Source organism: Dendropsophus ebraccatus, chromosome 3 (assembly GCF_027789765.1).
Source record: "Dendropsophus ebraccatus isolate aDenEbr1 chromosome 3, aDenEbr1.pat, whole genome shotgun sequence".
Lineage (NCBI taxonomy): Eukaryota > Metazoa > Chordata > Amphibia > Anura > Hylidae > Dendropsophus > Dendropsophus ebraccatus.
In genome coordinates this window covers 61,878,003-61,901,113 of record NC_091456.1, presented here as the reverse complement: position 1 = coordinate 61,901,113, position 23,111 = coordinate 61,878,003, and the positions used below count along the sequence as shown (strand labels likewise).

General features: G+C 40.9%; 1 protein-coding gene across 2 annotated transcripts in view; it reads right to left on the bottom strand.

The window, feature by feature from the left end:
• Positions 1-1,320: 1,320 nt before the first annotated feature.
• Positions 1,321-23,111, bottom strand: part of LOC138785688 (cytochrome P450 2J4-like) — a 24,049-nt gene continuing 2,258 nt past the window's right edge. The window contains exons 2-10 of one of the 2 annotated variants that reach the window (XM_069961879.1): positions 17,447-17,564; positions 16,810-16,972; positions 15,523-15,672; positions 11,137-11,297; positions 8,375-8,551; positions 6,766-6,907; positions 5,751-5,938; positions 3,645-3,786; positions 1,321-1,627 (exon numbers count right to left, since the gene is read on the bottom strand). In XM_069961879.1, the coding sequence (XP_069817980.1) occupies positions 1,449-1,627; positions 3,645-3,786; positions 5,751-5,938; positions 6,766-6,907; positions 8,375-8,551; positions 11,137-11,297; positions 15,523-15,672; positions 16,810-16,972; positions 17,447-17,564 (1,420 nt within the window). In that variant the 3' untranslated portion in view covers positions 1,321-1,448. Of the gene's footprint in view, positions 1,628-3,644; positions 3,787-5,750; positions 5,939-6,765; positions 6,908-8,374; positions 8,552-11,136; positions 11,298-15,522; positions 15,673-16,809; positions 16,973-17,446; positions 17,672-23,111 lie in introns of those variants that run through there. The other variant, XM_069961878.1, reaches the window with a different exon arrangement.

Below are 23,111 nucleotides of genomic sequence, written 5' to 3'. Positions count from 1 at the left end.
TCGTGTCTACCGCTTGGCACCAATTCATATTACATTTGTGGAGTGCTGCAGGATTTTTGTTTTTTACATTCTATATCTAGATATGTAATATATTGTTAATATTAAATGAGTTAGAGACTAAATAACAAGGACGGTAACTAGTACTCTTCATTATATGCATGTGCTCAGTAGTCCTAGATATTAATGAGCACCAGCACATTCTGCCTAGTGGCCACTGATTGACAGTCGTCTTCCTGTGCTGTGTATAGGCAGACAGTTGTCAATCAGCAGCTGGAGGGAGTGGTGCAGCATAAAGCCTATTCTCCAGCATATCAGGAGAATGGTTGAACAGAATGATTTAAGTAATACATTCATCTGCTCAATATTTCTGTCACTAATTTATGCTAACCTCATTTTAAGGGGTTGACCCCTTTTATAGTAAAATATTTTGTGTGTAGTATAAGTAAGTGTATTCACTGTACATGCTGGCAGCAACTCCCTGTGTGTCTCATAGAGCTAAAATCACACTTCCTTTCGTCCAGACTGGGCTGCCCTGCTCTGTGGTGAGTCTGTCCATAAGATGACCGACATGGAGGAGCATGTGACTATGCCACACCCACCAGTCCACCTCTGAGCCTGTGTACGCCTATGGTGGACACTTGGGGGCGTGGGGCACAGTCATATGCAGCTTCCAACAGGCATCTTAGTGGGTGTCTGCACCCTGATGTTAATAATGACTAATTCACAGGTTATGCCATAATGACTAATTCACAGGTTATGCCATGAATAATTTTACAATTCAATGAGCTGTACCCACTTAGTGGGTCCGGATTATACCAACGGCAAAATATTGAGGATTCTTAATATTAAAAGTTAAGGTTTAGAGTAGCGTACACTCCTTTCTGGATTCTTCATCAATCATTTTACTCCAGAAAACCTATTTATAGGTCTGAAAATTGTCTGTTACGTACTTTTCCAGAATTTATACTGTTTTTGTAAAACCCAAAAGCGTGTTGTGCTTGAATATATTAGAGAAAAGGACTGAACATAGTCACTAGTAGAGTATGTTTGCTCCATTATACTCAGTGGTCCCTTAGCGAGTATCAGTTACAGTATATATCGGCATACCGTTTTTGCCCCAAATATGGTTTCCCCAAATATCATGTAAATGGAGTCTGTTTTTCATGCATCTGAAAAGTGAAGGACAGGTACAGTAAAGGTTACACTTTTTATAATGTACAAAAGTAAGTTCTGCACACTAATGCTCTGAAGTCTGCAGAATTGTGAAATCAGCTCTAGTCTGTAACTTTAGGATCATTATAAAAAAAAAGAGATATGCACTGGATGTAGAACTGTACTTTAATATTATTTGCTGAACAAGTTCAGTAATCATTCATTAGTAACTATAGTCTTCTTTCCTTATATTGGCATCTGTATTTCTTTTGTGTATATAAAGGACAGAAGAGATGTCATTTTTGAATTATACAGACTTTATAGGGGTGAGGCTGTAATGTCAGTTTTGGTACATACTTTGTATTGACTTCTGTCACTCCTTCCGGCAGCAGAAACCTGAATGCCCTCAGTAGAGTAATGAAGAAAATGGTCAATTCAGAACGTGCCAATTGCTCTCCCAGACATACTCTGTGCCCTGGAAAAATGGAATTATTTAAATATGTTGAGAGTTCACTCGATACTGTATTTAAAAAGAAATGGTGGGTTAGGCTTTAGTCACGGTTTTTCAATGCATCTTCTGCATACATGCTGGTTAATGCTCCCAGCACATGCATGCGAAACACATTGGTCAGAGTTTTTATCCCTTGATGAAATTAAGTATTTATATTTAAATTTTTCTTTTTGTGGAGTGCTGGAACCAGGTGCGTACTAGGATTCACGAGGCCCCATAGCAAAAAACTGTAGGGGCTCCCCTACGCACGACACAAAGCTCTGCACACACACACACACACACACACACATATATGTATAAATATATATATAGACTACAACCTTTTTCACCACACGGATGTGCCGCAAAATTCTTGGACTTATTTAGTTGGAGACATTTATCTAATCTCCGTTGCTTGGCACTCCAACACTGGAACTGGGAGTGTGCTCTATTGTGGAAATTACATACATATACACTCTGTGATTTGGCCAAAAAATAAAATCTCTTGTGGCCAGAGGCGGAATCCTGCCTGCAGCTACACGAGTGACTGGCAGAGCAGAGATCCAAAGGCTGCTTGCTCTGTCAGTCCACTGTTTTTAACTATAAGGGCCCATTAGGAGCCATTTTGGTTAAGTACATAGGTGCAGGAGCAGACTACCTTCTACTTAACCCCTTATGTACTGCAGTGTGTAAGTGACACAAAGTTCAGAAGACAAGAAGATATCTGTGTTACGGCTGGTGCACTGATAACCCCTTATCAGAGAAGTGAAGCGGAGATCTCTTTGTCTTCTGCTTATTAACCTTTTTTTTTTTTGTTGCAGCATGTAAGTAAACATTGGGTCACTTACACAATGCAGTACATAAGGGGTTAAGCAGAAGCACACAGGACAGCTTTTACCTTCTCTTTGCATCCCTGGGCCCCTCTACTGCACTGGCCCCATAGTAGCTGCCTATCCTGTCTCTATAGTAGCTATGCCACTGGCTGGAACCATCACCATTTCTTTTCCTTGTTGTAAACCATTTGGGGCTTTATCAGTAGGTTATCACCTGGTCTTTTGGTATTATTGATAATTCTGCAGCCGGGTGATCGACTGCAAGGCATTCCCCTGCAGTATCACAGTTTATCCTTCCATATATGTGGGAGTGTGCCATCAGGCCTTTATTCAGCTCCTGATGAGTGAACTGAACACAGTGATTTGAGACTGGGATAGAGGTTCACCTCCCTACAGGACGATCACTCAAAGCATAGTACTAAAGCAACACATACATGGTTTAAGGGGAGACATGTAAATGTATTGGAATGGACTAGTCACAGCGCTTAACCCCCCGCCCCCCGGCGCTCACCCGCGGCCCCACCCCGCACTGTGCCCCGGTGCTCACCTGCGTCTCCCATGCTCTCCCACGCCTGAATAACCCCCTGCCTCAACGCTTCTACCTCACTAACTCAATTCTGCTATTTTACTACCTCAACTCTACTATTTCGTTCCAACTCTGGTATTTCTCTACCTCAACTCTACTATTTCACTACCTCTACTCTGCTATGTCACTACCTTAACCCTGCAATGTCTCTACCTCAACTCTGCTACGTCACTATGTCAACTCTGCTACTTCAATATCTTGACTCAAGTCAGACTTCCCTACTTCAAGTCTGCTACCTATATACCTCACCTCTGCAACCTCACTACCTCAACTCTGCTATATCTTGTGGATATCAGCTCTTCATCATAGACCAATCAGGCATAAGCATTGCATGATGGGTGGTGTAGTTTTTTGGCCAGCGCCATGTTGGGTATAGATCACCTTTTATAAAAACTTGTAATTATGGAATGGCAGCAGCTAGAAAGACTGGAGATGGCTAGGAGCATTTTTTTAAGCTCTTGGGGGGGGAAATACCCCTTTAACCAGTTACAAAACTATGTCTAAAGTCAATTCAAATGTATCTGTTAGTTATGTAAGGTATTCACCTTATATAGCATTGTAAAGTACTAAACACTAAACTCACCTGCAGAAAATGGTAAAAAAGCCACATTTGATTTAAAATTTCCATCCTTGTCTAAGAAATGTTTAGGGTTGAATTTATAAGGTGTTTCCCAGTACTGAGGATCATGTAGCACAGAGTCCAGATTGGGTAAAATATTTGTGTCCTAAAAAATGCAAAAATAACCAGAAATAACTGTCACACATATATCTGAATTCACCTATAATAATCCAGGCGTAAGTAACTTATTGGGCTTGTGATATACTAAGTTTTTGTCTGTTATCTTGTATTGAATTAAAGGAGAGGTCCAGCCATTTTTAAAATGTTGCAGGGGCAGGGGGGAATTTCATAACTAGTAGGAACTTACCTTTCCCTGTGTTCAAGGTCTGCAGCGGGACTGGCCTCAGAATTCCCCATGGGCTCCGGGATCTCTGGCACACGTCACAACCCAGCCAGTCAGTGACTGGGGCAGGACGCCATTCCAGTCACTGCTTTGCTGAGCGGCCAGTCTATCAGCCAGGATAGAAATTCTGCCCCCCAAGTAGTGACGTCATTACAACTCGGGGGAAAATTACTTCTGGCTGGGGTCCTGAGACTGATCCCGTCACTCACCCATGCGCTTGGGGAGAGGTTAGTTCCTACTTGTTATCAACTTCCTTTGAGGAAGTGTCCTTATTTGAAACAAAAGTACATGAGTAAACGTGATTATGTGACAGAGTGTATTCACATATTCTTTCCAACGATTTTGCCTATATGACAATACTGTATGAGCACAATGTAAAGTAGAACAATTAGTGCATACATGAATCAGCTAGTCATGGAAGAACACCTTATTATGAGCCATAACCGAACTAAAAGTCTTGTAATATACTACCCCTTCCTCTGCTCTGGCCATTTCTGTCTTTGCTGTTCCAACAGCTAGTGTGATGATCTGGGAAGCCATCCCATACAACAGTCGGTCACCCTTAGTAGTGATGCCAGGGACACAAATTTTTTTTTTTTTTGTCTGAGTGTATTTGCAGATCACTTACAAATGACTTTACCAAAAATGACTCTCTACTCCAGAAGAACAGCCTTGAAGTCATGGCCACAAAGGGGCAATTTATTAAAGATATGGAAAAGGGTGCAAAGTTTTGTGGAAACGACACAGGGTGTGAGGATGGGGAATTTATGTAACACTGGCATACGGCTACACTGATCTTGATAAATTCCTCCCAAGGTGTCTCACTTTTCTGCAATCTGCTATTCACTGTTTATTGTTATAAAAAATCTGTCTCTAGTAACAGCTACATCAAAACAAAACCATTGGTGGAGGGTCTTGGTATAGGTATGTGCAGGAGAGCGAAGCCCTCGTGGGCAGGGCCCTCTTCCCCCATGTACCAGTCTGGCATTCACATTCATGTAATGAGTTTTTAATCTTTTAATTTTCCTGTTTGTCACCCTTATCGCTTGTATACTGTAGCACTCTGGAATTAAGGGTGCTTTAAAAAAAAAATGATGATGAAAATAATAATAATAGAAAAAGAGAGCATGAGAGACCCTAGGCAGTGTACCATCAACTGAGGCTGTCTGTCTGTTGATGATCTAAACTGTGCCTGAAAGGTAAATCAAGGCTTCCCTTCTATCTCTGACCACAAAGAAAGTTCTGGACAGCTGTGTAAATTCCAATGTCCCTACTGTTGTAAGTTCACAGTGGTGGAGTGCAAGATCCAGTCCCTCTTCCTTTAGCTTCTCAGCAACAGTATAGTGCTTATTGTAACCCCTTCCTTGCTGAGTAACTAGAGTTCCTTTTATATCCGCTTACATAGCACCCTGCAAATGCAGTGCATAAACAGCAACCTCTCCTCCAAATACCATCTATAGTATTTTACTGAATAAGTCATCCCCCAGCACAGTGCCAGTGCCTTTTTTTTACCAGCACTATGTCATAGTATAGCAATGAGGAGTATGTGTTGTGCTGGGATTGGCCAGAGAAGTAAGGGAGAGGAAACCTATGCATACAGTATGAACTACTGGCAAACAGCCAAGCTCTGGTCCTGCACCTGAAGAGAATAATAAATAGCTGTGTATCATGAAGGAGACTCTTGTGCTCTCAATGCTATTATTGAGCCTCTGAAAGTCAACACTTGCCTTTTTTATAGAATAGCCATCAAGCGTAATGTCCTTTATGTTACGCCTTAAGGTTCCGACAGATGCAATGTTCCCAAAACGTTGAATCTCATGAATCACAGCATTGGTGTAAGGAAGCCTCTTTCTGTCTTCATATGTGATGGCTGAAGAGTCTTGAAGAACCATTTTTAGCTCTTTATGAATCTTCTCTGTGGTTAGAAATACAGAATGTTAGGCTAATTTACCGCAGGTTTTCACAGAGGTCAAAAGTGTACTTAGAGAGATGGTCTCTTGGACAGGATTATTTAATTTACTGTTAGAAACATTTATTAGTACATTTCACAGGTAACAGGACCAGGAAATACTTTATGAACGTTTACGAGAGTTTCCGAAAAGGACTCACACCTCCCACTCCAAAATAGGTTTTAACAGATGGGCAATTTTGCCTTCTGGTAAGAGATTCTGTCTTTGCTTATATTCCCAGGTCATATTTCAAGTTCATACATTGGCTGCCACATGCAGGTGTGATTAAGCCCTCACCCATTGATTTTAATGTGGTATTGCCCCACCATTTCAGCCAGCCCCCTTCATGCCAGGCTAGACGGTCTTTGGACGCTATTGTCTTTGGAGAGAAATAGTGCTAAGCTGAGTGCTTCTCCCCATTAATTTTAGCGATTGATAGGGTCATATGTCAATGCCATTATATGCTGATGTAAAATGTCTACAGTACATCAGTTTAGTTAAAAAAAAAAAAAAACTGCAGCCATTCAGTATCCGTCTACTTGGGATGGGGAGAGGGAGCCTAGGTGACAGAAGTGATAAGTGACCTCAGTTAGATATTATAATAGTAGTTATTATCACAACCCTCCAGTAACTGACTTTAGACAATAGTTATTTCCAATTTATACATATAGTTTGCCTAAAGCTTCTCTTTAAAGATTCATATAATAACTTTATTATTATTAAATTATAGTTTTTTTTAATTAGTATTTATATTATCTTCTACAGAATGAGATGTACTTCAGTATTTACAAACCCTGTGTATCAGGATAAGCCAACATGAGCAAAATCGCCCACTGTAATGTGGTGGCTGTACTTTCTGTCCCTGCAGTAAAGAAATCGACCACTACTTGAATCAGATTTGCCATATCATATGTGGAGGTGGGATCGCCGTTTGTCTGCAAATAAACATTAATTGTGAATATGAATTTTGATACATATTGCATACATATAAATGAAATATACAATGCAATGAGAAAGCCTTCAGACCATTTCACTTTTTCATATTTTGTACAGTATGTTGCAGCCTTTTGCTAAAATAAAAAAAAGCTTTTTCCTATCCATCAGTTATCCTATAATGAGAATGGAAGAACGGAATGTTAGATATTTTATTAAAAGTATTCAGGTGTTTGCTATTACATGTGAACTTTATCTCTCCTCCGACTGAGGTTTCTACATCATAATTGGAGTCACGTGAGGTAAATTAAGGTGAATAGACGTAATTTGGAAAGATGCACCCTGTCTAGATCACAGCAAATCACATCAGTGCAAAGACCAAGCCATGAGGGGGAAAGAACTTCCTGTAGAGCTCAGAGGCAGGATTGTGTGGTGGTACAGATCTGATACCCAGTGCAGCCCTGAGGCACAGCTGGTTGTGGTGGGATGTATGGTGTGGTGTGTGGCAGAATGCTTCACTTTCAAATTGCAATACTGCTATAGCATAATATTTGATTATCTAGTGTATACCATCCCACCACGGTGACCTCTATGGGACAAACCTTATACTATAGATGTTGATATACAATACAGAAAAACAAAAAAATTGCCAAGTAAAACTAATACAACTATGGAGGCGAACACCACCATGGCTGAAATACAGAAGCAAACACATTGTTTTGTGTGTTTATATCTGAGGACATGTCAAATATTAATATAAATGACGGTAACCCTTTCAAATAAAGAAGTTTGGAACATTCAGTACTCTTTCTAGGGCTGGCCACACCACCAAACTAAGTCATTGGGGGAGAAGGTGTCCAAAAACCCAATGGTCACTTTGGATGATCTCCAAAGATCATGAGTGCAAATGGGAGAAAGGCCCTGAAGGTAATCCATCCCTGCAATAAAGCATGATGGTGGCAGCTTCATGATATGGGGGTATTTTACAGCAGCAAAGACTGGTTGAGTTGAGGGAAAGCTGGACAGATATTCCTAAAGAAAACCTGATCCAGGGGGCTGTGGACCTCAGGTTGGGCCATAGTTGCACCTTCAAACTAGACAATGACCCTAAGCACACAGCCAAGAGAACACAGGAGTGGCTCAGGGGCAAGTCTGTCAGCTCTGAACCTAATTGAACATCAGTGGAGAGACCTGAAAATGGCTGTCCACAGACGATCCCCACCCAACCTGACAGAGGTAAAGAGGATCTGCAGAGAAGAATGGCTTGAAATCTTCAAATCAAGGTTGCTTTGTACAAAGAAGACTGGAGTCTGTCACTGCCAAAAAAGCTTCGATTAGGTACTGAATAAAGGCTCTGTACTTTGTGGATAGATATAGCGATCGGCATTACTGTCAAGAAAACTATTTCTATAGTATAGCAGTTTTGCGCACGTCACTCTGTACACTCTGTTATTGCAACTTTACTATACCTTTGCAATCTGTGCCAAATAGTGGTATATAACATCGTCAGGCTCCTTTGGTGATTCATTTTGTTGGTGAATTCTGATCTCATTCCTCACAAAATCATACATATATTCGCGATTTTTAAACGCTGTCTGATGAGGACCAGGTAAATGCTTCATCAGCCAGGGAAATGCATTGTAAAGCTGTTAAACAGAACCAATGATATTACCTACATTTATAAACATCTATGGAGATACATGCTATGATACAATGCTAAGACTATGGACAAAGTTTTGCCTAGAGAGGACACTATTTATACGGTAATTTTTCATTCTCAAGAAAACGTTTGGACATAATTGCTTTTGCAACCACAGAGCAAGGCATGGAGTGCAGCTCAGGACATCCACCAGGTGCTTCCTAATTCTCTCTCCTGTTTCTCTGGAAAGCGGTGTCTAAAGAACATCAATGTTGGACTGAAAAATCACACACTTATTGTTAGATTGCTGTCACAATAAACTGCACTGCTTGCATCAAATAACATTCCTGAGTATGGAGTAATTTCTTGATTGTTATTCCTGAACTCCTTCTCCATCACCAATCCTGGGATTGTCACTAGAGGGATTCTCATGCTTTTGCACCATTTTTTGCTATTTCTGGTATGACCTGTATGTGCCTGACCATTCCTTATTGTTTTTGTCTGTCTTGTCTTGTTCTGTGTTTTACTTGCCTAGTTAAGGGAATGTCCCAAAGTTGTTGCCAACCACCTAGGGTCGGGACAGCAAGTAGGCAGGGACAAATGAGGGGGCCTACTACTAGGGCTAATACTGCCTGTCTTTCCCTCTCTTTCCATCCAGGTCCTGGGATCCCTTACAACACCATAAAGAACAGAAAGCAACCAAATTTTCTCCTTTTTTATGGGACTTTATTGTATCTTTCCCATGTGTAAAAGTTTTTATGCCTATTGTGTATTTGTGTCTATCTATCTATCATATACAGAGACAGCAGCAAAACTTGCAGCAAGAGTTTGCAAAAAGTACAGGTCAGGATCCAAAGGCCACAATAAAAAAAATCCAGAGAAACTGGAAAAAGTCTTTTGGCACCTGATAAAAAAAAAACACTAGTTCCTGTATTTGTAATCTGTATTCTATATTTTACCAAAATAACATGGACTTTAAAGGGGTATTCCACTCAAACATTACTTATGATGTTGCTACCCATAGTGAGACTAACAATTCCTTTCTTCCTTCCATTCATTCATTCATTCATTCATTCTTTCTCCTTATCCGAGTTCTCGTGGCAGCTTTCTGCCAGAGGCACAAAAATTGGTGTGTGGGCTTTTCTCTCTGTCTCCCCCCGCCCTTCTAAGACGGCTCATGTAAACAAGTCCCTATCTGCAACTTTGCAATGCCAGAACAGTTGATCACAGTGAGTTTACCTGCAGCTTGGTCTCAGATTAACCCTCTTAGCATTACAAAGAAGCTACAAAGTTGCGTATCTAGCCTGCCAAGGACTTGTTTCCATCAGCCGTCTCGGAAGGGAGGGGTAATGGAGTGTTTCCCTGCCCAGCATGATGTATCAACATCATGCCGAGAGCACTGTAGTGACAGAGACGAACGGCTGGGAACAGATTCCTTTTAAGTGGTTTTTTAGGATTTTAACATTGATGGCTTGGCCTTAAAATTGTCTATTAATATGAGAGATCAGAGGGTCTCTAGATCAAAAGGGGTTATCCAGCATTATAAAAACATGGACACTTTCTTCCAGAGACAGCCCAACTCTTGTCTCCAGTTTGGGTGTGGTTTTACAACTCCATTCCATTGTTCCATTCAACTAAAAGGAGCTTAATTGCAAACCACATCTAAACTTGGGACAAGAGTGGTGCTAAAAGAAAGTGGCTGGATAATGCTGGATAACCCTTTTAATCTAGAGACCCTTAAAGCGACTCTGTACCCACAATCGGCCTCCCCAAACCGCTTGTATCTTCAGATAACTGCGTTTAATCTAATATCTGTCCTAGGGTCCGTTCGGCAGGTGATGCAGTTATTGTCCTAAAAAACAACTTTTAAAGTTGCAGCCCTGAGTCAAATTGGCGTGGCCTAAAGTGTCTATGCCCTAGGCTTGCACCGCCTCTCTGTCTCTCCTCCCCGCCCTCTTTACCATTAGGAACGCCCTTGGGCAGAACTTCTCCTATTCCTCACTTGTCTGAACCCTGCGTAGGTGCCTTAACGATTAAGCCCATGTGCAGTGTTCAGACAGGTGATGAATAGCAGAAAACCTGCCTGGAGCATTCCTATTGATGAAAAGGATGGGGAGGAGGGACGGAGAGGCAGTGCAAGCCTAATGCACAGACACTCTAGGCCACACCAAATTGACACAGGCCTGCAAGTTTAAAAGTTGTTTTTAGGACAATAACTGCATCACCTGCCAAACGAATTAAAAGCAGCTATCTGACGGTTCAAGCAGTATGGGGAGGGCAGATTGTGGGTACAGAGTCGCTTTAAAATAATTTATTAATAGTCTATTCTAAGGATAGGCCATCAACAATAAAATCCTGAAAAAGCACTTAAAATGACTCTGTCACCAGAAGTTTACAATCTGTAGCTAGTGGCAACAAGGTGTAAGCAGTTAAAAACCTATAACTAGCACAGTGGTGCTAGTGCAGTCTCAATAATGGTTGTCCAATTATTATTCTTTAATCCTGCCATGTGTCCTGCCACATGTTAACCAACCACTCAGGATCAACCGCTCAGCCTTTCCCAAGTAATTCTATATAAGAAAATTTACTTACTCTTCCCCACTTAGAGCCCAAGCTATCAATGAGATGTTGATTTACTGCCACCAATTTTTGGAAAGTTGGATCATCAATGGAGAAACGATGTCCAAAAACAACAGACGCAATGACATTTGCAACAGAATGTATAATGAAATTTGACACATCAGTGGGTTTACCTATATGTGAAAGAAATCCATTTAGATTTACAACATCATTCATTAACCTTACATTTTACTATTGACATGACAATTTGATCAGTGTGAAATCAACGGAGGTCCAGAGTTGTAGGCACTCACTTTGAGAATGAGAAGTCTGACCAGTAAATTTTGCAGTCTCATCATCTGCATAGTGTGCCACCTGGGCGGGGATTCACAGTCCCATCGCCACTTAGCCATGCCCACATCGCCACCGTAGACCCGCCCCTCTTTGACATCATTGGTGCATAGGCCCCTCAGCTTCCATTGGTATGGGCTGACCTAGAGGGGGTGAGGCCTAGATCTCTAGGACTGCCTGTTCCAATAGCCGTTGAGAGGGCGAGGCCTAGACGACGATTACGTCACAGAGGGGCGTGGTCTATGGCACCGCTGTGGGTGGGGCTAAGTGGCCCTACGGTCGAGAAGCCCTGCCCAGGAGGCACGATTCACAGATGATAAAAGATCGCTTTATACTAGAACAAGCACCATGACGTATGATATAAAATAAGGTATGAAAACTGCAAAATGTACTTTTAACACCTATGTAGAGGTCAAAATGCAAAAAGGGGGTGATAGTGTCACTTTAACCCTTAGACGACCCTGGACGTAACCGTACGTCCAGGGCCGCCCACAGGTGTTCAGAGCGGGGCCGCGCTTTGAACCGCCATGGTCCCGGGTGCCGCATGTAGCCCGGGACCGCGGCTATTAGCGGGCACGGTCCGATCGCGTGCCCGCTAATTAGATAATTCGATGCAGCTGTCAAAGATTACAGCTGCATCCGATTACCTGATGCAGCCGTTCCCTGGTGTCTCGTTGTCCCGGAGGAGCGATCCCCGTGTCTTGTCCCGGCTGGGGTCTGTGCCATAATGACGCTGATCACGGCTCGGCATCGAGTGCCTAGCTCATCGATCTATGCTATATATCTATGCAGCATAGATCGCAATGAGAGATCAGTGTACTTATACTAGAAGTCCCCCAGGGGGGCTTCTAGTGTAAGTGTAAAAGTAAAAAAAAAAAAGTGTTATTATTAGTAAAAAGCCCCCTCCCCTAATAAGTGTGAATCCCTTTTTAAATAAATAAACATGTTTGGTATCACCGCGTGCCCTAACTATTAATTAATCACATTCCCGATCTCGTACGGAAAACGGCATAAGCGCAAAAAATCCCAAAGGGCAAAATTGCGCATTTTTGGTCGCATCAAATCCAGAAAAATTTTAATAAAAAGCGATCAAAAAGTCGCATATGCACAATCAAGGTACCGATAGAAAGAACAGATCATGGCGCAAAAAATGACACCTCACACAGCTCCATAGACCAAAGGATAAAAGCGTTATAAGCATGGGAATGGAGCGATTTTAAGGAACATATATTTGTTAACAAGGGTTTGAATTTTTCCATCAGATAAAATAAAAGTTATACATGTTATATATCTTTGTAATCGTAATGACTGGAGGAACATATATAACATTTCAGTTTTACCCCAGGGCGAATGGCGTAAAAAAATTACCCTCTAAATAAAAGAAATGCGTTTTTTTTTCCAATTTCACCACACATTGAATTTTATTCTGGTTTCACAGTATACTTTATGAAAAAATTCAGCATGTCATTGCAAAGTACAATTAGTGGTGCAAAAATAAGGGCTCATATGGGTTTCTAGGTGAAAAAAATGCAAGTGTTATGGCCTTTTAAGCACATGGAGAAAAAACGAAAATGCAAAAATTCAAATTGGCCCAGTCCTCTAAGGGTTAAGCTTAAATGTCCTTATTAAAAAAAAGTAAAAATTCAGATGATTTATTACTGTCTGTAATTTACTTGGTTAGCCTAATCTGAAGCCATCAAAAAGAAAACTGCATGCAAACAGCCCCCAACCCTAAACTATTGATATGCTCTGTCTTTACCAGGTGCCGTACCTAGAACAGTTTGTGCGATGGCTGTCAATCATTCAAATGAGTTTCCCACAAGACTTGTTAACCATGAGATATTTTTTAATCCTTTTCAAATTACTCTTGTATGTGTTCCCCTTTAGATGTTTTACATTAAGATTTCTTCATTTAATACTACTAAAATTGTAAAGTGCTGCGGAATCTGTTGGCGCTATATAAATAAAAATTATTATTATTATTATTACTATTAATGATAAATGTTTTGCAATATGAAATGTTACACACATACCTCCACATGGCTCTGTGTCATGCTGCTGGCACAGAGAACATCTTGTTTAACAGGATTTTGTCTCATGAACACATCCAGTTTGTTGGCTTTGTGAGTGCATAAACTGTAATTTTGTACTTGTACTACAAAAATTGAACCTTCACAGTGCTCAGAATTTTCATGTAAAGCATGTTTACAGTGTACTTTATATGGAAGCTTAGCACTTTTAAGCGCAGGATCCGAAACAGAAGGAGCACCAATTTTGCTTGGAAATCTGTTAGGCCCCATAAGCAGCCAGAACGATAGAAAACCCTTACAAATGATGCAATTTTGGAAACCTTTGGGAACCCTTAAAGTGTCCATGTTATTATAACGTTTAAAATCTAAATTAACAGTAGATATAAAGCAAGTTTGCAATATACATTCATTATTTTTTGTTGTTTTCATTGTTATCATGCTGTAAAACAAAGTTATACTTATTTCTATCCAGGTCAAGTCTCCTGAAGGCAGATTTTTAGACTTGTGCTGGTTGAATAAAAAAGACTTAACACAGGAATTCCAGCCAGTACAGAGAGTCACGGCTCTATGAGTCCATCAGTCACATGACTGCCTTCTCTGGGAGTGCTCATATGACCTGGGAAATACTGGACTTCCTGTTTTTAGACTAAAAAAAAAAAAAAAAAAAAGGTCAGAACACAGGAAGTGTTGTTTTTTCCATGACCACTAAAAAAATAAAATAATGAATGTGTATTGCAAACTTGCTTTATATCACATCTACTGTTGATTTAGATTTTAAAAGTTATAGTGACAGTTTAAGAAATTTATTTAGATTTGTATTGAGTATTTTGACCGCACAGTGTTTGGACAAAACGAATGTAAAGCAAGTAAAACAAATGTGAATTTCATTTTTTCCATTAATGTGCCTATTTTAAGATGTGGCCCTAACTTGATGTATGGACACACAGGAGGAACCAAAATAGAAATCATGCAATTTCGGAAACCTTTGGGAATCCTTAAAGTGTCACTGTCTGCACAGGAGGAACCAAAATAGAGGGAGGACCCATGCACTTTTACAGACATCACTTTAGCCCGAATAACTCATAGGCCCTAGCATAGGCACTGGATCCTTTTATATGAGAAAATAATGGGAATTATGGGAATACGGGTATATATTTTCTTTTATTGGCAGGATAGAAAAGAGACATGAAGCTGTCTATTCCTAAGGAGGCATGCCCCTAAGACTAAGGAGGGAATTTAACAAGCCTGCGCTCAGCATACTTCAGGAATAAAGGCCACTCTATCACAAAAATTGTTGCCTTTTTCCCAAAGTACGCCTTGCCTACCAGTAAAAATAATTATGTAATTCTCTTGAAATAACACTTGCCACTCCTCATTCTCCTGCCTATTTCTCCTGGGATGTAGAAGGAGAGAGAAAAAAGATAGACAGCTGGCACAGGCGCCTTATGTATTACCTTAGGAGAGGGATAAAAAGGAAAAGTTGTATAGTTGCTCACTTATTTGCCCCTTGGGCTTTATGCATTTCACCCCTAGCTGGTCTGCAGGGGGTACATGGGTTCATAGGATCATACGATCCCTTGGTCCAGTGTAGCTTTGGAAGGTCAAAGGGGCATCTGATAGACCACAAGCAGCTGATATACCACAAGCGGGATGCTCCCAACAGGGGCCCGTAGCAGTAATGGCAGAAAAACATATTAAAAAATGGGTACTTGAATTTACCAGCGCTATCGCCCAAGACTCTCCACCTGGGAGTCGGTCATGATATCACCATGTTATCCAGGAAGTTAAGCCTTGATTCAGTAGTAACTACAGGGAAAAAGCACTTGTGCATGTCCCGTAATAAGTGTATATTGGTGATTTGTATAACTTTTGGGGGGCAATACAATACTTAAATAAAAATTTTCACTTGACTTCTCCTTTAAGGGGCTTTCTAAATGTATGATATACATGTATCTGCTTTTCTTTGCACTTGGTACCATAAAGTGATAATTTCAGCCGCATCTTGAGCATAACAATGAAATATAACATAAAAAACTACCGTTCTGGGCTGCTAAGACTTCTACAAGCCCCTGAGCTTCTTTTTGTATTCTTGACTCCATGCCACATTTTCCTAATCCAAGGTTTCTTAAGGTCATCAAGCCAAAACGTCTCTGCTGTTTCCAGCTATGTCCATTTGAAACCACAATTCCTTAAAATGGGTGGAAAATAAAAATAATCATTAGTTCAAAATCTTGGTATGGCTTTTTAAGTTAATAAAAAAACGCTCTGCCCCTTTAGCAATAAATTTTCTCCTACACATTACTTTAGATAAAACTTTTTATTATTTTAAGCATAGTTATATTTTATATAAAATAGGGCATCACTTGTATCTTTTTAAAAAGTCAGTCTTAAAGAGTCATTCCTCACTCAACTAACATAATAGTTACACTTGTCAAGTTAAATCTTTTTGCCAATACATTCATTTAGCTAATTGGCCTCCTTCTCCTGATATTATGCTCTTTACCTCTCATTGTTGACAGCTGGTTGCCTAGGTTAATATATTACTGATAGAAACATATAAGACTGTCGGCAGAAAAAGATCACCTGGACCATCTAGTCTGCCCTTATATTGTTTCTTTTCTTATTATCTTAGGATAGATATATGTTTATCCCAGGCAGGTTTACATTCAGGTATTGTAGACTTAGGCCCTTTTCCACCAACAGATCTGACGACAGATTATCTGCCAAAGATTTGAAGCCAAACCCAGGAGTGGATTTGAAAAGAGGAGAAATCCAGTCTTTACCTTATGACCTGATCTCTGTTTATAGTCTGTTCCTGGGTTTGGCTTCAAATCTTTTGCAGATAATCTGTCGTCAGATCTGTTGGTGGAATAGGGCCTTTACATACCATATCTGCTGGAAGTTTGTTCCAAGCATCTACTACTCAGTACTCACTATTCAGTAAAGTCATGTTTTCTCATGTTGCTTCTGATCTTTCCCCCAACTATCCTTAGATTGTGCCCCCTCTCTGATCACCTCCCTGCTCTAAAAGCAGTGGTATGGTTGGTATATAAAGCTATAGTAGATACAGATAATATATATGTATACATGTATATGTATATTAGTCTGACCTCTGCTGTTAGAGCAGTTTGGTGGTCGGTAACCTAGACAACAATGGAAGGGAAAGATCAATATACGAGGACAAGGAGGCAAATTTGCGAAATTAATGTATTTGCAAAAATAATACATTTGACCAGCCCTAAAAGTGTAACTATATTGGTTAAGATATCATTTTAACTAGTGCAGTTCGACAGTCATTGCTTCACCATGTGACAAAGGAACCCACCTTTCCCATTTGAAACGTCTTTCATAAAGTCAGAAACTGGGCGACCAGACATCTCTTCCGAGTGAGAAACAATTGCATTCTTCACAGCCTTGTATCCATGTAGCACTATGAGAGGTGTCTCTCCAAGCCAAACGGTATAGATATTTCCATAAAGCTTAGCCAACTGTGAGAACAAATTGACATAATAAAAAACAAAAAGTCTGCTATAAAGTGAGCAAGGCTTTATAGTATATAGATTCACACTACGTATTTTTTATGACACGAACGGCCATTGTTAGCAAATAAAACAAGGGCCATTCTTGTCAGAAAGTAATGATCGGCATTGAAATCAATGCAAAACGGTAGCCGTTGTTCACACAGTGTATTGAACAACGGAAGTGGATTGACAACAGACTTTGTGGCTGTCATGTTGGCCGTAGCGTGCCTGGAAATCAATGGTTAACTGATTTCCAGGCACACCCATACAGTGGCCGGATTTTAATGTTTTTAAAATAATGATTATCCAGTCGATAATACAGTATTGGCCAGATGAACATTAAAAACAGCGGCCATTGTTTGACACCAACAACAACGGCCGGGTCAAATAATGGCCGTTGTTATACATTGTATGAGCATGGTCTTATAATCATAGCAGTACCTTATTAAGTGTTTCTGGATGTATATTGAAGCACAAGGTCCAAAGATTGCCAATTATTGGAAATGGAGACGGTCCAGGAGGAAGACTTCTTGCCTTCCATTTTATTTTTAGGTACTTGCTAAAAAACAGGAAAAACAAAAATACTAACAGGAGCTGCTGAACAAACCACATAGTCTATGGATGGAGAGAAAACCACAAGGATACTTTTCCTCACTGGCTGTGTCCTCAAGGATGTTGGATGTGTTTTTTATACAGTTTTTTGTCTTATCAATGATTAACACAGTTTAATATTGAAAGAGCTTTACACTGTGATGAACCCTGTTGTGTCAATAATCTACAGCACAACATTTGACTGTATTGTAAATAAGCCTACAAACACAAGTTTGTAAAACTTTCTAGGTAAAGGTAGTTTGGCATGTAACTGCTAGATTCAGAGGTTTATAGGTATTAGGCCTTTTAGAGTGCATTCACACAGTCAGGGTTTTAATTGCACTTATTGAAGCCGAAGCCACAAACAGAAAATAAATGGAGGACAGGTCATAAAATATGAACTTTACTGTCCCTACCTACTTGCCACAATCGGCCCTAGGCAGACGCGGACAACCACAAAGACGTTCCCTATACTGAATACAAGCAAACAGAACAAGACAGACAAACACAATATGGGATAGTCAAACAAGCAAGGTCAGAACCAAATGGGCAGCGTAGTACAAAATCAGGTAACAATCGTATAGTAAAAAAGTCAAGCAAGAGGTCAGGTAACAAAGTCGAGAAAGCAGAGGGAGTTAGGACAGGGATCGCAGGAATAGACAAGGGGAGCTGGGACCAGGGTATGAAACCTAATAGCCAGTGGTGGGAGACTGGCTTTGCTTTCTTTTATGATGACCAAGAGCCCGGTCCGGATCCCCATCGGACCAGCGCTCTGTTCTTCCAGGTTTCAGACAGGTAGAGAAACCAGTCAGTCAAAAGACTTTCTCAGCTGCATAAATCAAGTCTAGCATTGATCTGTTTAACTCCTACACTTGCTAGGAGTCTAAGCGCAAGCAGGTGTGTCACACAAAAGTAAAAACAGGCCCAGTTCACACCAGGCTACTGCACAATCCAGACATCGCTAACCTGAAATTTTCATAGGCAGCACAAACTACAGTATGGGATTTAGTTTCTTCACATACTGTAGTTTAAGCTGCCGCAGACGTCCAGAAAAGTCTAAAATTTACTAACCTGAAATGTTTATTTCCTGGCGTCCATAGGCAGCACAAACTACAGTATGGGAAGAAACTAAATCCCATACTGTAGTTTGTGTTGCCATAGGACGTCCAGGGAAGGAAAGGTTTCTTCTCTTTTGAAATCCATACCTGTTTTTTTTTTTATTAATTGTAAACCTGAATGTGTTAACTTACCATTCAAGTTATCCAATTTGTAATTCACATTCATTAATATTACACATTTGCCTATTGGTCCATTTACACAGAAAAATTATCTGACAGATTATCTGCCAAAGATTTGAAGCCAAAGATAGTAGACAATAGATTGAAAAAGAGGAGAAATCTTAGGTTTTCCTTTATAACCGGATCTCTGTTTAGAGTCTGTTTCTGGCTTTGGCTTCAAATCTTTGGCAGATAATCTGTCAGATAATCTTTCTGTGTAAATGGACCCTTAGGGCCCTATTACATGGGGGGATTATCTGCCCAATTAGGCCAATTCTGGCAGATATCACCCCGTGTAATAAAGACAATGATCAGCCAATCAGTCCAGTCAGATCAGACTCTGCTTACGGAATCTTCACAACTTAGTTTACTGTGGTTATGTGCAGACGTCCGTATTTACAGAAGAACTCTGCAAATCTGTCACATGATACCCAGGGGGACGCTTGCAGGAGAATGATGACCAACATAAATGTCAATGAGCACCCACACTGATGTGAGGCCTAGGAACAGACCATTGAATGCCAGAGTGCCTTAGAGCAAAAATATATCCAACCATGGACTAGAAGAAAGTTGTAGAAACTTGACGATATCCTCACATTATGGACTGGTAATAGTGATTCCGAGGCACTAGAGGTAAAATCTTCCCCTTTGGCGTGACCTTTCCAAACTAGAAATATAACTATAAGGTTGAGCTCAGAGTGACTAGCAGGAGCTCCGCTAGCAGACATAAGCTCTGACCAAAGCCAGACTTTTAGGTTCACCCCTTTTCAGGTTAACAGGGGACTGAACTTCGGATTCTCTCTCTACTCTTTACCTGAAACTTCTGTAAGCTGCTTTTGGCTAGAAGAAAAAGCGTTACCGAAGCCTCCTATTTCTATACAGAAATGTGAACCTTTGCGCTTCAATACATGTTATTGTATTCTGAGAAATGTTTAGCAGTGTAGCAGAAATAAACAGTACATACAAGAAACACGCAATATCCAAACAAAGGTGCTTAGTAAGATATTCCACAGCCAAATGACAACTCTGAGCTGGGATAAGGGTAGCTGGATACGGCACAGGTATAGCAGGTGGACTAGGGTCCTGGGTCAAAGGTCCCTCTGCCACATATAAAGACACCACATATTGGGCTTTTTTTTTTTCTCTATTTTTTTTAACAGATTTTGTCTTAGGGCCCTATTCCACCAGACCATTATCGTTCAGATTATCGTTAAATCGTTCGAATCTAAACGATAATCGTTCGGTTGAAATGCAGTTAATGATTAACGTCCGAACGAGAAATCGTTGATCGCTTTATAAAACCTGGACCTATTTTTATCGTTGCTCGTTCGCAAAACGTTTGCAAATCGTTCGCATTGAATAAGACGTCGTTCGGTTGTTCGCAGAAGATACGAACGCAATAGCGAAGAAAAAGCGATCGCAAATACGATCATAAGGAACGATTATCGTTCCATGGAAATGAGTGAACGTTTTCAGGTCTTTCGCAATAGCGGTCGTTTGAGATCGTTAATCTTTAGCGATTATGCGAACGATAATCGTCCGGTGGAATAGGGCCCTTAGTGTCCCGAAGCTTCAGCTAGGAAGTCATCTGCTTTATTGGAATGATTGAACACTGCATATTGAATTTTCATCAAGCTGGTCATGTTATAACACATATCGACCAAGAGTTTGGGCCTCTAAAGATATAGACAGAATCTCAAAATCACCTGCAAACTGATCTGTGCTTGGATTGGCAAATGTCCTGTTCAATTGAGTGATCCAAATGTAGTTAGCTAGTGTCCTTTCCGAGTATGTAGTCATTATCTGACTACATTTGGGCCATTGAAGTCACTGGGGACCAATGCAGTAAATTTTGATACTAAACTGAATTAGCTAGAACCAATCTTATTACTCTTTATGAGGAGGTACAGTAACTTTTAGTAAGGATTCATATGAATTAGAAATGCTGTATTATTCCTAATGTACAGATGAAAAGTGACCCGAAAGAACAGGTTTCCTTAAAGGGGTACTTCAGGAAAAAGTATATATATATTTTTCAAATCAACAGAAAGATATATAGATTTATAAATTACTTCTATTTGTCTTCCAGTACTTATTAGTTGCTCTATGTCCTACAGGATGTGGTGTATTATTTCCAGTCTGACTCAATGCTCTCTGCTGCCACCTCTGTCCATGACAGGATAACAAATCCCCATAGAAAACCTCTCCTGCTTTGCACAATGCCTGCCACAGACTGAGGTGGCAGCAGAGAGCACTGTTTCAGATGGGAAAGAATACACCACTTCCTGTAGAACATTTAGCAGTTGAAAAGGAATTGAAGACTTGAGAATTTTAAATAGAATTCATTTTCAACTCTGGCTGGGTTCACACTATATTTTTCCCTATCCGTTTTTTTTTTTTTTTTTAAACAGATGAAAAAAATGGATGCATTTGTGTGCATCTTTTTTCATCTGTTTTCCCATTAACCTCTATTATTTAAAAAAAAGGATCAAAACGTATCCCTTTTTTTTTTAAACAGACACAAAAATTAGGTCGACTACGTTTTTGTGAGTGCTAAAAAAAACTGATCTGTTTTTTTTTTTTTATTTTAGAAGTCAGTAAAAAAAGGATGTTATTGAAAAAAATGGCTAAATAAAACAGACAGGAGAATCGTAGTGTGAACCCAGCCTAAGTTTCTTGCACCAATTGATTTGAAAATAACTATATTCGTTGTTTTTTGTTTTTGTTTTTTTTGCTGGATTGCCACTTTACCCCATATATTAGTGTTACACCTTGTCCTTACGTTGTTTATCATTCTGATAATAAATAGGACTGGGTCAAGTCACAGGCATACTTGGCCCAGTTTCATGACTCCAGTTAAACTTTAACCCTCAAAAAAAGCACATGCACAAAGATAAACTTAAATGACCGTAGCTTACCAAGCCAATAAGAATGTGGATGCTGCCTATGGCTGTATCCATGTTTTTCAGGACTTCCTAGGACTGCAGCCAACCTCTGCAGCCGCCAGGCATCAAATTCCAAGCATTTGGACCAATGCTAAGTTTACACGGAGCGATAATTGGCCCGATCGCACGATTAACGATTTCAAAGTAACAAATTTTTTTTATACCGATCAGCGTTTAGACGGTACAAAATCGTTTTGCGATCACATGCCCGCAGCCCGCCCCCCCGCAGCCCCCTGCGCCGCCCCGATCGCCACCCCCGCCGCTCCGATCGCGCTCCCCCCCCGCCGCTCTGATCGCCCCCCCGGCCGCCGCTCCGATCGCCCCCCGGCCACTGCTCCGATCGCCCCCCGCCGCCGCTCCGATCGCCCCCCGGCGCATTGATTGGCTGAAGAGATGAGCCGCGAATTTCAAACGGCTCCTCTTCAGCCAATCAGTGCTCCTCTTCAGCACTGATTGGCTGAAGGGGAGCCGTTTGAAATTCCCGGCTCCCCTCTTCAGCCAATCAGTGCTACCGTGCATTGATTGGCTGAAGAGGGGAGCCGGGAATTTCAAACGGCTCCCCTTCAGCCAATCAGTGCTGAAGAGGAGCACTGATTGGCTGAAGAGGAGCCGTTTGAAATTCCCGACTCATCTCTTCAGCCAATCAATGCGCTAAAGAGGGGAGCCGGGGATGTCGGAAGACCTGCTGTGCGGAGCAGGTAACGTATGCTCTTGGCCGCGGCAGTGGGGGCGATCGGAGCGGCGGCGATCGGAGCAGGGGGGCGATCCGAGTGGTGGCGGGGGTAGCGATCGAGCCGGCGCAGGGGGCTGCGGACTAGCGGGGGGCCGGGCGGTGCGCGGCCGGACTATCGCGCGACGACTGTTTACACGGAACGATCAGCGAATTTTTTTGCGAACGACGATTTATGAACATGTTAAAAGATCAAAATGAACGATTTTTCGATCGTTTGCCGCATTTACACGTACGATTATCGTTTGAATTCGATCGTTATCGCCAAAATTCGCCCGATAATCGTTTCGTGTAAACGTAGCATTAGGGCCCTTTTACACAGAAAGATTATCTGACAGATTATCTGCCAAAGATTTGAAGACAAAGCCAGGAATGGACTATAAACAGAGATCAGGTAATAAAGGAAAGCCTGAGATTTCTCCTCTTTTCAAATCCATTCCTGGTTTTGGCTTCAAATCTTTGGCAGATAATCTGTCAGATAATCTTTCCGTGTAAAAGGGCCCTTAGGGTCCATTTACACAGAAAGATTATCTGACAGATTATCTGCCAAAGATTTGAAGCCA